The following is a 15,349-nucleotide window of genomic DNA, read 5'->3' as shown; positions in this document are numbered from 1 at the left end:
GGTTAGTGTGTCCTTGTTAGCAACAATTTAGCTACATTCATAATGTAGTTTGTTAAACAGAATAGTTCTCAAAGTGCGCCCTGGAGAGCCCTTGGGGCTTCATGAAATATATTGAGAGGCTCTGCTCTTCTCCCTCCCCCGCCTCTCTTTCCGACAAAAGCCTTTTTTCAGGGGGTGCTTTGTGCTTGAAGGGAGTTGAACTACATGGCCCCTTGGAATGCTCCTCCTATAATTATCATCATCATCATCATCATCATTATTTATTGACATAACAACATAGTATGACACAGCAAATAGATATGCTGGATTTCGTATCACAAAATCACAAGTCGAACACTTCCCAAGCATTTAGGACTGTGTGATGTATTTTCGGATGATGCGTGCAGATCCCAGTAAGGTGGCCTTTTCCACTTGACAGATCGTAATTTTGTCAATGTTTATTGTTTCCAAATGGCGGCTGAGATCTTTTGGCACAGCACCCAGTGTGCCAGTTACCACCGGGACCACCTGTACTGGTTTCTGCCAGAGTCTTTGCAGTTCGATCTTGAGGTCCTGATAGCGGCTGAGTTTTTCCTGTTGTTTTTCATCAATCCGACTGTCACCTGAGATGGCGACATCAATAATCCAAACCTTTTTCTTTTCCACAACTGTGAGGTCTGGTGTGTGGTGTTCCAGAACTCACAGTCGTGGAATCTTGAATCGTGCTATAAATCATGAATGGACAAATTAGGAGCCCTTACCTCATTTCTAGATGTATTACAGAAGATTAGCAAGAGTTTCTGACTTCCGATTTTCTTACGGTTGTTATGACTAAAAGGTATTCCTCAGCTAAATTCATTTTCTGAAGAATAATACTTTGAGGGAAACCCAGAAACTGAAAAACAGTGTAAGTATTCTGACATTGATTCTGAATTATTTGTGTTCAGAGATGCCCTGTTTGCTAATTCACATATGTTCATTCATTTGAACCACTGTTTTGAAAATGATTCTATTTGGGTTATTGCCATAGCATGTTTCTAGTATATAAAAAGGCAGTAATGGCTTGTTTGTTTGCTAGAGAAGTTGTTAGTGGGAAAATGTCACTGTTCTAGCAGTTGCCAATGTAAAGCCTTTTTAAAACAATAAGAAAAATTCATCTTGTAGATAATGATTTATGTAAAATATTTCCTTGTAGTTTGACTTGTCAACTACGGTAGCTGTTTTTTGTAACTGTTTATTTTTCCAATTACCTAGTAATCCAGGGATAAAGGTTAAATCCTCACATCCACCTTTTTTGTGCTCTTGAGTCCCTAAAGACAAATAATGTGTTATAAAACCCACCATGAAAAATCAATCAGCTGCTGAAAAATCAGTGGTGTGGCAAATTATGAAATGCTTTTAAGCATTGCTTCAGACAGGTCCTCAATGGACCACACTAGGCCTGAAAAAATAAGCAAGCAAGTAAACAATGAGAAGTGACTTGGGATGTATCTACACCATAGAATTGATGCAGTTTGACATCACTTAAACTGCCATGGTTTAGTGTTATGAAATCCCAGGTTTTCTGCATTAAACAGATTATGTAAGTCCCCACTACCAGATAATCTGGGATAAACAGAAAACCTGGGATCAGAATCTGGTATATAGGGCCTGTCTGGAAGGGCCCTAAGAGAGATTTCACTGTCATTGCCTGAGGGCACTAATGTGTCTTTTCATGTTCTTCTTTGACTCTGAAGTAGCATAAAGTTACACCAACATACTGTGGATGGGAACTTTTCTGTTGCCAATTGGTAGTATGGAGCTGCACATGGCTGCTGTCCAGCTGCTGTTGTGCAACTTGATAGAAACTATTGCATAAAAAGGTATAAGATACTCCTTGCATAATATCATAAAAGGTTTTCTGCTTGCATAACACCAGTTAAGCAAGTGTAAGTCACTAAAACGATTTCAGCCTTTGTTTAGGCCCCTAAATTACCGTAATATTTGTACCTGGATGTGAGCTTTCATTTGGAGCTGGTAGTGTTTTTTCTTAGGGCCTCATACTTCCCCATAGACAATTTAATATTAAGGCCTCAAGAACAAAACAAATATAATCCCAGGCAAATTAAAAATCTCTTTAATTGGTTATGCATATGTTATGTTTACAGAGGTATGTATAAAGCAAGTTGAAAGCAAAGTGGGTAAGGGAACAGTACAGTTCAGGCAATTGATTGAATGTCTTTAGGCCTAAATGGATGGTTAAAATAAAAACACATGTGTAAAGCCCACTCCAAATTAATCCCATGCACCCAGCAGGTTCACATGTGTATTGAACATGAAATAGTGCAGTGCAATTTCAATCAATTTAATGTGGTTTTAGGAACATGGGAACATAGCTTGCATGCACTGATCCTAGTCATTCATCCAGTCAGATGAATGACTAATCAAGACATGTGTGTGTGTGTGTGTGTGTGTGTTTCTTTATCAACATAGTGACATAATAACACCATCAGTATCCCTTGATACTGAACATAAAAATCCTTCTTGGATATAGAAATCTTTCCTTCAATTTGGAAGTACAGTAGAGTCTCACTTATCCAAGCTAAATGGGCTGGCAGAAGCTTGGATAAGCGAGTATCTTGGATAATAAGGAAGGATTAAGGAAAAGCCTATTAAACATCAAATTAGGTTATGATTTTACAAATTAAGCACCAAAACATCATGTTTAACAACAAATTTGACAGAAAAAGTAGTTCAATATGCAGTAATGTTATGTTGTAATTACTGTATTTACGAATTTAGCACCAAAATATCATGATATATTGAAAACATTGACTACAAAAATGGCTTGGATAATCCAGAAGCTTGGATAAGCGAGGCTTGGATAAGTGAGACTCTACTGTAGTTATGTATAAAAAATGACTATTAAAATCAACATGATTTATTTTTATTATGGGTCTTTGTTCAGTGAAGGAAAGTATTTAAAAAAAAAAACTGAGAAAACATCTTACATAGAAATCTTCCTATCACACACATTTTAAATGCTATGCCTTGTCAAACTACACAAGACAGAGAAGTAGAAAACATTCATTTTCAGTATTCTGATTCATAATAGGTGCATGCTCTCCAGGCTTCACTTTTTGAATATTGTAAATCTGTCAAATGCACCATGGCCTCATTGCTTCTCCATGGTATGGTTAGTATGTGAAAGAGGTTGTCATTTGAAGTACTGAAAATGAAATAATCTAGCAGATTTGTTTTCGGGCTCTGTACTAAATTAAGGTGCTGTCAGGACCCAGGCTGCAGAGCACCAATAACCATGCACAGAGACCAGAATCTATCTAATATCTTTATTAAAGGAATATATAAAGTCAATAAAAACAAGTGAAGAATATAGTTCAGAAGTAGACCTTTCAGGAAAGGTCAAATATAGTCCAGGAAATCGATGTCCAATATGAGATATTAGAGTCCAAAGTTATAATCCAATAACCGAAACACACACTTGCCGAGCAAGTGTGGGGAAATGACAGGGTCCTTTAGTCCAATGGAGCTTGACAACAAGGCTGGAAAACAAACTAGATTCTTGGCAAACAAGGCTTGATACGAGGCAACAAGAAGCAAAAAGCAAGAACAAGGTCCGTGGCGAGGTCCGGGGAACAAGGCAGGCTTGGAACTAGAACAAGGTCCGTGGCAAGGTCCTGGAAACAAGGAACTGGAGTAGCGTAGTCCACACACGATCTCACTCCTGAAGCTGACGAATTGATTCCGCAAGGATCTCCTTGCGGGTAAACGCCTATATAGGATCTTGTTTTCCCGCCAAGGAACACTTTCCCTGGGGAACAAGAAATGAAACCCAGACTGTGTCCAGATGCATGACTCCTTAAGATTTCCCAAGGGAAACAGGCTTAATCAGCTAATTGTCTGGCAGCGATTCTGGCGCTTCGGCGATTCGCCTCCCTAGCGCCTCTATCTCTATTATAATTATCCTTACGAGAGAACGGGGGAGAATTCTGCCCAAGGCTTGTTTGGCTGACTTCTTGAGGGCAAACATCCTGCAGGTGCAGGGGCTCCAATTCTGGCTGAATCGGTGGGAAACCCAAATTCTCCTCTTCGTCTGCCACAATAGTACTAGGAACGGGACTACATGGCCCATGAGACATCACAGGTGCTCTATTCCTTGTTTTTAATTAACATTATTTTCTTTTGGCTGTTAGTCAAATAGTTGGCCAATATTTCATCTTGGATGTTAATTGACTGCTGTCTCCCAACTAGTATGACCTGATGAATTGCGTTGTAAGTTATCCTATCTCCCAAATTAATTTAATTTGTCTTCTATATTAAAGAATCTAAACATTGATATTTTGTAGAGAGTGGATAAATAGCTGTCCCAGAGGAAAAAAAAATTGGATGTAGTTCTGAATACAAAATAAAGAACATGTGAGGGCAAATATATTTTATTTTTCTTTATATTTCATATTTGTGCATTCTTCAGCCAAATGTATTTTGATCAGGATATATATGACATAAGTGTATTGGGGGTTTTTTTTGTAAGAGATTGATTATGAATTGGAGGGAATGATGAGGACTAAAGATGATTGTTGCGGGGGTAAATATTATTTTCTAATTCACTATAATCAAGGAATTATGTTCTCCACATGTTTTGGACTACAATGTCTTGGTTTCATAAAGAATGAGGGATTCTGGAAGTTTGTCTATCTACATTTCAGAAAGCCAAAAATATCCTTCTGTTCTGTATCATCCTGGTGAAAACAATTGCCCCTTGTTCCTTTGGTTGGGAAACCTGGCTTTCTGTGTTTACTTTTGCATTTCTTGTATCTAAATTATCTTTTTTAAGTTGAAATTCCTCGTACAAATGGTGCTTTGGACATATATCAGCTACGCGCTAAACTGCGGGTTCTGAACCTGGCATGCTTCATTACTCCAAAGGCAAAATCAAGACACAAACTGGGTTTGAAGGCAAAAAGAAACGACATAAGCAAGCATAGAAATACAGAGCATTTTATCCACTTTGATAGCTATTCAGAACACCAACATTCTTCTCTGATTGACTAAAAAGCCGACCCAGTTTGGATTCTGATTCCTGTTGGCTGGGATTTCCTCCTGACATCACTGGCTATAGGAATGCCCCTTGTGGCAGGAACAGCTGTAGTTGGATAGTTTAAAGTTCAAGTATCTTTAAAGGTCTGTACTTGTGAGAGGCACGAAACCAGGAATGTATTGATGTCAAATGCAAATAGTCCCATGATTAACTTAATTTCCAGTCCAGGTAACCACAAAGGGAGTCCGGAACACAAAAGGGTGATTGGGATTACTTGATAGAATAATGGGTTGGTCTTTCTTGCAGCAGGTCCGCCGATGCATATCAGCCGATAACTCCGATCTCATCAATGGAAGCCAGGAAATTTCCCAACACACGTAAATTGATTTATCAATGGGAAAGAGGTTTACCAATAGGAAGGAGTTTTGGTTCACAGAAACATGATATCCCATCAATGAGACTCGGGCGTCTTCAAGCTTGCTCATATTAGCCGACTTTAGCTCATTTCCTGCCCCAAGGCATAGGATTAAGCAAAGCAGTTTTACAGATCTGGAGTTTTAGTGACACTTTAAAGATTATTTTCATTTGATATAGTTTATACAATTTCATAAAGGTGGATTTCATAAACAAAGGGATATCTAGTTGGCCAGACTTTTCTGGAATTGTGGAGGAGCGCTCTTTCAACATTGTAAAATTGGTTAAAAAATAAAATAAAATAAATCTTAATTCATCTCTGTCCATCTGTGTTGAATTATGGGGGGGGGGGTGTCAAATTCTTGAAAACATATATTGGTATTTTGGCAAAGGTTTTTCCTATGGATACTGCGTCCAGGTTTTCTAAACAACAACAACTGATCATTTCTTATTGCAGAAACAAATCATATTATCTTCTAAGTATTTAAAATAAAATCATATTCACAGAGGTTTGTAGTATAATACTGCTGGTAAACAGGAGGTTTCATGGTTGAGATCACTGTCCTTAAAATAAACTGTGCCATATATCTGTCCAATCAGGAACAAGGGTTAAAAACCTGGCAAAATTGACTTACGAACCAAACAACTACCGTATATACATGAGTATAAGCAGATCCAAATATAAGACGAGGCACCTAATTTAACCACAAAAACTGGCCAAATTTATTGATTCGTATATAAGACGAGGGTAGGAAATGCAGCAGCTACTAGTAAATTTTTAAAATAAAAATAGATACCAGTAAAATTACATTAATTGAGGCAGTAGGTTAAATGTTTTAAATATTTACATAAAACTTTAATTTAAGATAAGACTGCCCAACTCTGATTATCATATATACTCAAATTTAAGCCAGCCAGGAACCTCACTCACGTATATACTCGAGTATATACGGTAAATCTTTTATCTTCTTTTTTTCTTTTGTGGAGTCTACCTTCTTACATTTTATTTTCTGTCAGAAAGTACAGTGGCTCCAGTGTATAGATTTTATATAACACAGAGCAGTATGATGACAATATTTTTATTATAAAAATGCCTTTTAGCTGATAGTCTGCTGTTTTTAAAGCTTTTTTTTTTTGTGCTCCCCTCCGTAGGCTGGGCGGGTGTCAAAATGTATGGTACACATATTATGATTTTATTCACAGTATTTGAATAAACAGCATCCAGATATTCAAGCTCTCTTACCTAGTCTGGCATAAAAATGTAAATTGAGTATTGGGTGCAGTCTTGCAGGTCATTTATAATTGCCTGATAATTTAGACATTAGCAGAGAAGCAGCAGAGGGTGACCACGACACATACAGATACAACCCAAATAAATTGAAACCTTTTGATACAATCACTACTGAATAATGTAGGATGCATTAGTGAAATTAAAAAAATAAGAGTAATAGAAATGTCTATTACTAATAGAAATAGAAATATTAGTAATAATAATAGGAAAATACATATGACATTCAAGTTAATTATTTGTTAACATATGTAAATATTTTCTTCATTTGTCTTATGCCCCTATACTCAGATCACTCTTTTTCCTAAAGATGTGTGCACACATTATGCACTTCAGGGGATCTATTTTGTTTTTCCTTTTGTTCTTTCAAATAACAATAATTTTTATAAGTTCAACACTAGCTTACTTCATAAGGCATTTCTCCGTATATCAAACATAATAGCAAATATTTGAGAAGAATATTTATTTTTGAATATCTAGGATTTCCTCTGGGCTTACTGGCTGGGGATTCTGGCGGTGTAGTAGAAAAAACTTTTCCAAGGTCTGCATAATATCTATGTTCTGATATAATGGCAAGTTGTGAGAAAGAACTAGATACACTATTGTCCTCTCCCACAATCACAAATTTTGTGACAGCTTTTTCTTTTTATTTAGAATAACCACAATTGAGCATATCCAAAAAATAAGTTGTTGTAAATCTTAATTATTTCTGGTCGAAATGGGTTAGCTTTAAAAACTGTGGGTTGAAGTTGACTTATCTTCAGTAATCATAGCTAAGTATATGTCAAAAGGAATGAATATCATATCAAAAGATGATAACATAGCTCCAATGTTTTTCTCACAGAGGTCAATGCAGATGTTAATTTAAAAACTAGCTGAAAGATAAATTTTCTGTTTTATCTACCATGAATGCTGAGGTCCTTAAATAAAATAAATCACTGTTTCTCAGTATATAGATTGCAGGTACAGTAAACCCAATTTAAATCAAGATCCCAATCGAGTATCCATCCAACCACCACCATTATCCTGATTTTGCATTCCAGTCTATATCAAAGCTCATGCTCGAATAAGACAGAAAAGATGAGTAGCTCCCTTCTACATCTTTAAATAAAGTAATATCTTCTGTAGCCTCCACTGTCTGGTTTCCTGCCAGTTGGAAAAAGACCATTTCATTTAGATAGCATTTCTATTCCTGATCTGTATAAAGTTGTGACATAAGTAATGGATCGTGTTATTACTGTGTGTGTCTTTACAGACTGCATTCATATTAAACAAGTATTGCATGTGGGGTTTTCCATCTTGATTGTACTATGTAAAGAAATTGACTGAGGTGCATTTTAAATTTAATTAGCTATAATCTGTGTTGAAGCAGTTCATATGTTATTTACTTTAATTAAGAAATAACAACTGTGTTTTTTGTAAACAAGGAAATTGTCCTGTTTATTGAAGACAAAGCACTGCTGTTTTTACCATAATGGACAGTACTCTATTTATTCTTTTACCTTAATTCCATCTAATGAATGCTTAAAAATGAAGAATATATTAGATCAGATTCTCTTGATTTAATTTTAATAGATTAAAGCATAATTCTACAGGTGGACTTGAAAGGATCTGTTGAGAAACATGCATTGTATTCTGTCTGAAGAGATCATCACTGTCATCTTATTCAGTGCTTGGAATATTTGTTTTGTTTTCTATACCAACGAATTGGTGATTAACCATATGAATTTATATATGTCAACTCAGAAGTAAGCATTATTGAATTCAATAGGATTTACCATTAGGGATGTTTGTATATTGTTATCCTCAGGTGTACTGTAATTGGCATAGATGACAATTTGCACCAACAATGCGGGCAACTTTTGACCACCACCTTGTGTAGCAGGATGGATGGTTACCATTGTTCAGTGAGTGACCGCGTAAATTGCAAGCTGCAACCTATGGCGTTCCCAGTTAAAAGAATTTCTGTTAGCAACCATCCACTAACTGGGAGGTTATGGTAGCTCTCATAGGAATATTAATCTCCTTTTGGAATATTTTTGACTTGAAACTGAGTCCTACTGGTGGTATGACAAGAATACTTTCATATTTGGAAGCATCTGCTCTGATTATCTGAAATATAATCATTCAAGTTGACTTTGACTTATTTTGGTTCTATCCTAGGGTTTTCTTGGTCAGATTTATTATGATGAAATTTTTCATTGCCACCTTCTAAGGCTGGGTGTGTTTGTCCAAGATCACCCAGTAGGTTTCTGTAGCTGAATAAGCATTTGAACCCTAGACTCCCAGTGTCTAGTTCAGTACACCAAACACTACAAAACTGGCTCTTCTTGTTAGAACTAAGCCCCTCTCCCTGTATGTGGCATCCTGAGCTTGAAACTGGCACTGGATCTTGAATCAGAATTAAAACAATGTATCTGATGCCTTGATTAATGATGCCTATCACAGACAATGCACAGGACACGTGCACACACTTCACACAGTACATTTTGGATAATGACTAGGATTCACAAAAAGAAATGTGCATTATCATATTTACATTAGGAATGGAAAGAATATTCAAAGACTTGTGGGGAGGATGAAAAAGGAAATTCTCTCATGTTGGGAAACACCAATGAGAAAAATTCCCTCTTTTTTATCTTCCTCCAGTCTTCAAATCATTTTTCCCTGCCTTTTCCCAACACAGCCATGTAATGAGGGAGTATCTGAGGATCATTCTGACTATCTTCTGATAACTGGTGCATGATTATGGAGAATATGGAAGATGCATACATCATTGTGCACTGGCTGTCAAGAATGTAAGCAGAACAAGAATATAAGCAAAAGCAATCCTTGTCAGCCTCTTGTTTTGCCCCTCCCCAGCATTCCCATATTGTCCAGCAATGATTTCCCCCTAATGTTAAGCATAATGCCATAATGGTTCACAGGAGGCCTTGCATTAAAAAGGTATCATATGCTGGGTATCTTCTGGAGGTTATGGCAGCCAATGCTATCATTGTACTTTGGGCGCCTTATTGAGTCACTGGAGAAGACTCTGCCAGGTTCAAATCCCACCTGGGGAGAGCGCGGATGAGCTTCCTCTATCAGCTCCAGTTCCATGCGGGGACATGAGAGAAGCCTCCCACAAGGATGATAAAAAACATCAAGACATCCGGGCGTCCCCTGGACAACATCTTTGTAGACGGTTAATTCTCTCCCACCAGAAGCGACTTGCAGTTTCTCAAGCCGCTCCTGACATGAAAAAAAATAAATCATCATGCATGGCTATTACACCTCTGTTCTCCATGCCCAGATAATTTTCCTATTATCCATATCATTTGTTTATTATGTTCACTATGTTTGACTTTGTTGTATGGTATTTTTTGACAATTGAATGTTTTTCATGTTTTTGTTGGAAACCACCCTGAGTCCACTCGAGATTATTATTATTATTATTATTATTATTATTATTATTATTATTATTATTATTATTATTATTGAAGCCACTTTTGAAAGTGAAGAGATTAAAAAAAAACACCGTGTGGAGCAGTGTCAAGAAGCTTAACACAAAAATAAAAACCTTTTTCGATTAATCAAAGATCTTAGACATGTTTAAAGCACTTTTTGAGGATTCTAGCTACTAATCCTCATTTATACAACCTTTGCAGCTGTTAGAAATGAAAACTGTGTATGTTAAATGTATATTTATTGTGTTTATATGCCACTATCTAAGCAATCTGTACTATTCTCTTTTCAGAATGAGAAATCTCCAGGCCGTTCTACAAGTCGATCAAGTAACATTTCAAAGGTAAGTTACTCTCAGAAAAATCTGCTGTGACAGATTATTTTGACTGTAATTTGAGGCTCATTTCCTTTGGAGTGATTTCGACGAAAAATGATGGGATGTGCTTAAATATCTGAAGGGCAAAGCCACTTGTTTATTTTGCCATTATTGTGATTGTCTCTTAATGACAAACATATCAATATTTTTGATTTGTTGAGCACATTATTCTCAGGTAATGTGCAGATTCAACAAGATTTATGTCTACTTAGGATGCAATATTAAATCAGTATTTACTTTTGAAGTCCCATTACTTTTGAAGTGGATGAGAAAAACAAATCAAACTTTAATCCTGGCAAGACATAGGAACTTTTAAGCCCTGAAAAGATAGATCAGTGAATAGGGATTCCTCATTTGTAGGATGTGACTGTGTGGAATGGCAGATCGATGGCTTGGATTCATCCCTGAGCTTGGGTGCTTAGTTTTTGGCAGTGGCCAGGAGCATATTTATACAGTTTGACTCATTCTTTGAGATGTCAGGCTGACTATGGGAACACAAACCTTGTTTGGTTTACTATAATGTGCTCTGCCTTTGGAAATTGGAAAATTTAGTATAGTAGAGTCTCACTTATCCAAGCTAAATGGGCCGGCAGAAGCTTGTATAAGCGAATATCTTGGATAATAAGGAGGGGTTAAGGAAAAGCCTATTAAACATCAAATTAGGTTATGATTTTACAAATTAAGCACCAAAACATCATGTTATACAACAAATTTGACAGAAAAAGTAGTTCAATACGTACTAATGTTATGTTGTAATTACTGTATTTACGAATTTAGCACCAAAATATCACGATATATTGAAAACCTTGACTACAAAAATGGCTTGGATTATCCAGAAGCTTGGATAAGTGAGGCCTGGATGAGACTCTACTGTAATGCCAAAATGCCATGACCAGACAGCTGTCTATAACTGGCTACAAAATAGAGAGAACTATAGCTTCACTAGCTATCAGTTTATTTCCAGGTAGAATTTTCAGGTTTGCCTCCCTATATGAGTCAGCCTGAGTATTGATTGAGCATCTTGATAGACGGTTAGGATGCTAGATTGGTCTCCCATTTTGCCTCCTTTCTGGGCTTTTAGAGATTGACTGGTCATGTAGAATGGTCTCAGCGGGGTGGGGGGGGGGGGTTCTTGTACGTTTCTCCATATGATTACATTTTTAAATAATTGCATGTCTTTGGATTATTTTTTTAAGACCCCTTTGGGAACCATTCCCCTCCAACAATTTTAGCTTAATTTTAGAAATGCTTCAATGAGATTTTAAAGAAAAATGTTTGTAATTATGTGTATTATGTCACATTTACTTGAGCTGTTGTTGTCATTTACTGAGTTGTTTTGGATTTGTTTGTGCAGTAGAGTCTCGCTTATCCAAGCTAAACGGGCCAGTAGAACCTTGGATAAGCAAATATCTTGGATAATACGGAGGGATTAAGGAAAAGCCTATTAAACATCAAATTAGGTTCTGATTTTACAAATTAAGCACTAAAACATCATTATACAACAAATTTGACAGAAAAAGTAGTTCAGTGCGCAGTAATGTTATGTTGTAATTACTGTATTTACAAATTTAGCACCAAAATATCACGATATGTTGGAAACATTGACTACAAAAGTGCATTGGATAATCCAGAACCTTGGATAAGTGAGACTCTACTGTATATTATTGTTGGCACTGAATGTTTGCCACTGTATTTGTTGTAAGCCTTCCTGAGTCCCCTCGAGGAGATAGGGCAGGCTATAAATAAAGTTTCATCCATTTATTGTTATTGCTCTTTTCAGCGGTATTTTGTTGCAATTTATGCCTTGAGACCCTGTGCCTTGAGTTGCACTCTCAACTCCCATGTTGAGAGTGCAATATGAATAAAATACAGTTAGCCCTCCACTTTTTCTGGGATTAGGGGCACAGGACCCCAGTGAAAGTGAAAAAATACAAAGATATTGCTAATTTTTTAACCTGAAAGAAGACCTCTCTAGGAATTTCTACGTCTTCCAGCATGACTTTAGGGTCGACTTCTTCTGGTAGGTGAATATAAAATCGCACTGGAGGACCAGAAGATTCTTAGAGAGGTGTTATCTCTGGAAATCTATAGGATATCCAATATGACCAGATAAGGTGAGTTTAGAGATAACATTTTAATCAATTCCATTAATAATGAAATCTACAAAAGTCAAAATCACAATTTGAACTGTAAAATAAAACAGAGATACAAATAAAAAGATACTGCACATTGTGTTAATCCCAAAACACTGTAGCTGGATGTGACTTCTGTGTATATGTGTGTGCCTAAATTTGTTCATCTTATTTAAAATCTTATTCTAAATTATAATAAATTTTGTGACACTAACCCAGCAATTCAATGAGATAGAGTATTATTATAATAATAATGTATTCATGATGTATTCATTCATGTTATTGTATAGTATAATCCTGTTAGTTCCTCAAAATTAACATTACTAGTGAAAACTGAAGCACCAATTTTATAGTGGCTGTTTTGATTCTAGTAATGTCAAACTAAATGAAGCATATAATAATTAAAGTGGCATATAAGCTACTTTTATGAGACTGATTGTATAACAATGAAATATCAGAAGAATATCACACGAATGTTAAAAAAATTCTGAATATGGAAGAGTAGAACGTGTTTCTAATTTCTTCAGATTATAATCATTATTGTACTTATATTATATGCTTAGGTATTTTGTGAAAAATTATCTGTCTGCACATTTAGAAATCACTTCTAACCTAATCTACACTTGAAGTGATTTAAAGTATGCCCATGTACACAAATGAACACAGGAATCCATAATTAACATAACAAAGAAAATATTTTTAGTATAAGCAATAATTAACACAATAAACAATTTAATTTATAAATTAAAAACAATTTAAAATGTCAAAGTCATGTGGCATTCAGAAACTTCTGACCCTAACAACAACAGCAACAACAACAAGAAGCACAACTTTAATCTTATAATCTGGCACTATCTCCCTGAAGGGACTTGGGTGGCTTACATGGGGATCAGGCCCAGTATCAACAAGGAATTCAAAGTTACATAATTAAAAACCTATAACAAATAATATAATTAAAACAATTAAAACTGGAAAGTGAAAACATCATAAAAATATGTCAGTCAACATCACAGCCAGTAACTGGAAAAAGTAGGCATGTTCTGATATGAGAGGGAAGGGCAAGGCTTGTGCAAAACGCAGAGCAATAGGATCGGAGCTGGAAATAAAGTGCTGAAAAATCATTAAATTTGGGCTGGGCAGCCATGATCGTGAGCTAAACTGTTATTCAAAAGCACATTGGAACATCTAAGTTTCCAAGTTTTTACGCAAAGTGGACAGAGTGGGGGCTAATCTAGTCTCCCTGGGGAGAGAGTTCCAGAGCCGGGGGGCCACCACTGAGAAGGCTCTCTCTCTCTCTCTCTCGTCCCCACCAACCATGTTTGTGACGGAGGTGGGAGCGAGAGAAGGGTCTCCCTGGCAGATCTTAGAGCTCATGCTAGTTCGTAGAGAGAGATACAGTCACGAAGATAAGCAGGACCCGAACCATTTAGGGCTTTATAGGTAATAATCTCACTTCCTGTCCCTGAGATAACAGGAAATGAGAGGAAATCTACTCCTAGGAAGCAAAAATCACTCCTATAAGAATTCTCATGGGGAAAAAATGTCTCCACTGAACTTCATTGCCAATCCTTGTTTCCATGACAACCCAAAATTTCAAAATCCAATTGTCACAGGTACAGAAAGTGAGGTGAAATCTTCTGATCGGGGCACAGGCGGCAAAACAAACATTACACGGGTGTTAATCCTTTCCTGTCTTATCCAAAACTTTAAAAAATTGGCTGGAGTTACACTTAAAAAGTGTACGTGTTCCTACCTACATACAAATTCAACTTAAGAACAAATCTACAGAACCCATCCTGATTGTAACCTAGGGACTGCCTGCAGTATCTTCCTAATTAAAGTAGAAAATGTTTTATTTTTCTCAAATACATAGATATTTGCTTCATGCTAAGCATTAAGTATTTTTGTTGTTCACATAATCTAGAGTTCCAGTCAGAATTTAATGCCCTGATATTTTCTCTTTATTTTTTAGAAAAGTCATTTTAGCACAAGTTGTGCTTGTGGTCATGGCTACCGTGTATGTACTTCTTTTTGTGACATAGCACACTCCAGCGTATACCACATCACAGGGTGAAATTGGCATTGCATTATGTAAATCTCTATGCAGACACCTGAAGTGCTCCACTGATGTGTACATTCTGGTGGAGGTGATGATAGAAAACTGCATTTTCTGCAGCTGTTGAACGGTGGATCCTGTGGATCCTGGAACCAGTTCAAGGCTAGTCTATGTGGTTTACCATATGGGCCTCAACCGGTTCCAGGATTTCCTATGTAATGTTGTGCACAGTGAGACCACTTTCTTCAATAATACTTTGGAACAGACTGAAGTGATCAGTGTACATATGACCAAAGAATGAAAGAGTTGTAATCCTCCTTCCCACCCTTCTCTTAGCCACCAAAGGAGGAGGGGGAGGAAAAAGTGATCCATGTATTTTAATAATGAAGAGCCATTCGAATGAAATAGGAGAGCATTTGGACATCTCCCCTATCTTCTGTCACATAGGCTACAGATTGACAGTACAAGGTTTGGGTTGTGTGTGTGTGTGAATAAGTAAAAAGGAAGTACGAGATTGTGCCTTTTCTTGAGTTTTGCTTCTTTTGTATAACATTTAAATATAAATGAATATATTGAAGAGCAAGAAACTTGGTGTGTGTGCGTGCATGTGTGTGTGTGTGTA

At 36.6% G+C, this 15,349-nt stretch overlaps 1 protein-coding gene across 5 annotated transcripts in view; it reads left to right on the top strand.

The window, feature by feature from the left end:
• marchf1 (membrane associated ring-CH-type finger 1) overlaps positions 1 to 15,349 on the top strand; it is a 178,933-nt gene that overhangs the window by 93,824 nt on the left and 69,760 nt on the right. For all 5 annotated transcript variants that reach the window (XM_008111903.3, XM_062981349.1, XM_062981348.1 and 2 more), the window contains one exon: positions 10,456 to 10,506. In XM_008111903.3, coding sequence (XP_008110110.2) covers positions 10,456 to 10,506 — 51 coding nt within the window. The remainder of the gene's footprint in view (positions 1 to 10,455; positions 10,507 to 15,349) is intronic.

The sequence above is a fragment of the Anolis carolinensis genome, chromosome 5 (assembly GCF_035594765.1).
Source record: "Anolis carolinensis isolate JA03-04 chromosome 5, rAnoCar3.1.pri, whole genome shotgun sequence".
Lineage (NCBI taxonomy): Eukaryota > Metazoa > Chordata > Lepidosauria > Squamata > Dactyloidae > Anolis > Anolis carolinensis.
The sequence above is the reverse complement of the archived record's forward strand: the minus strand, read 5'-3'. Positions and strand labels throughout refer to the sequence as shown.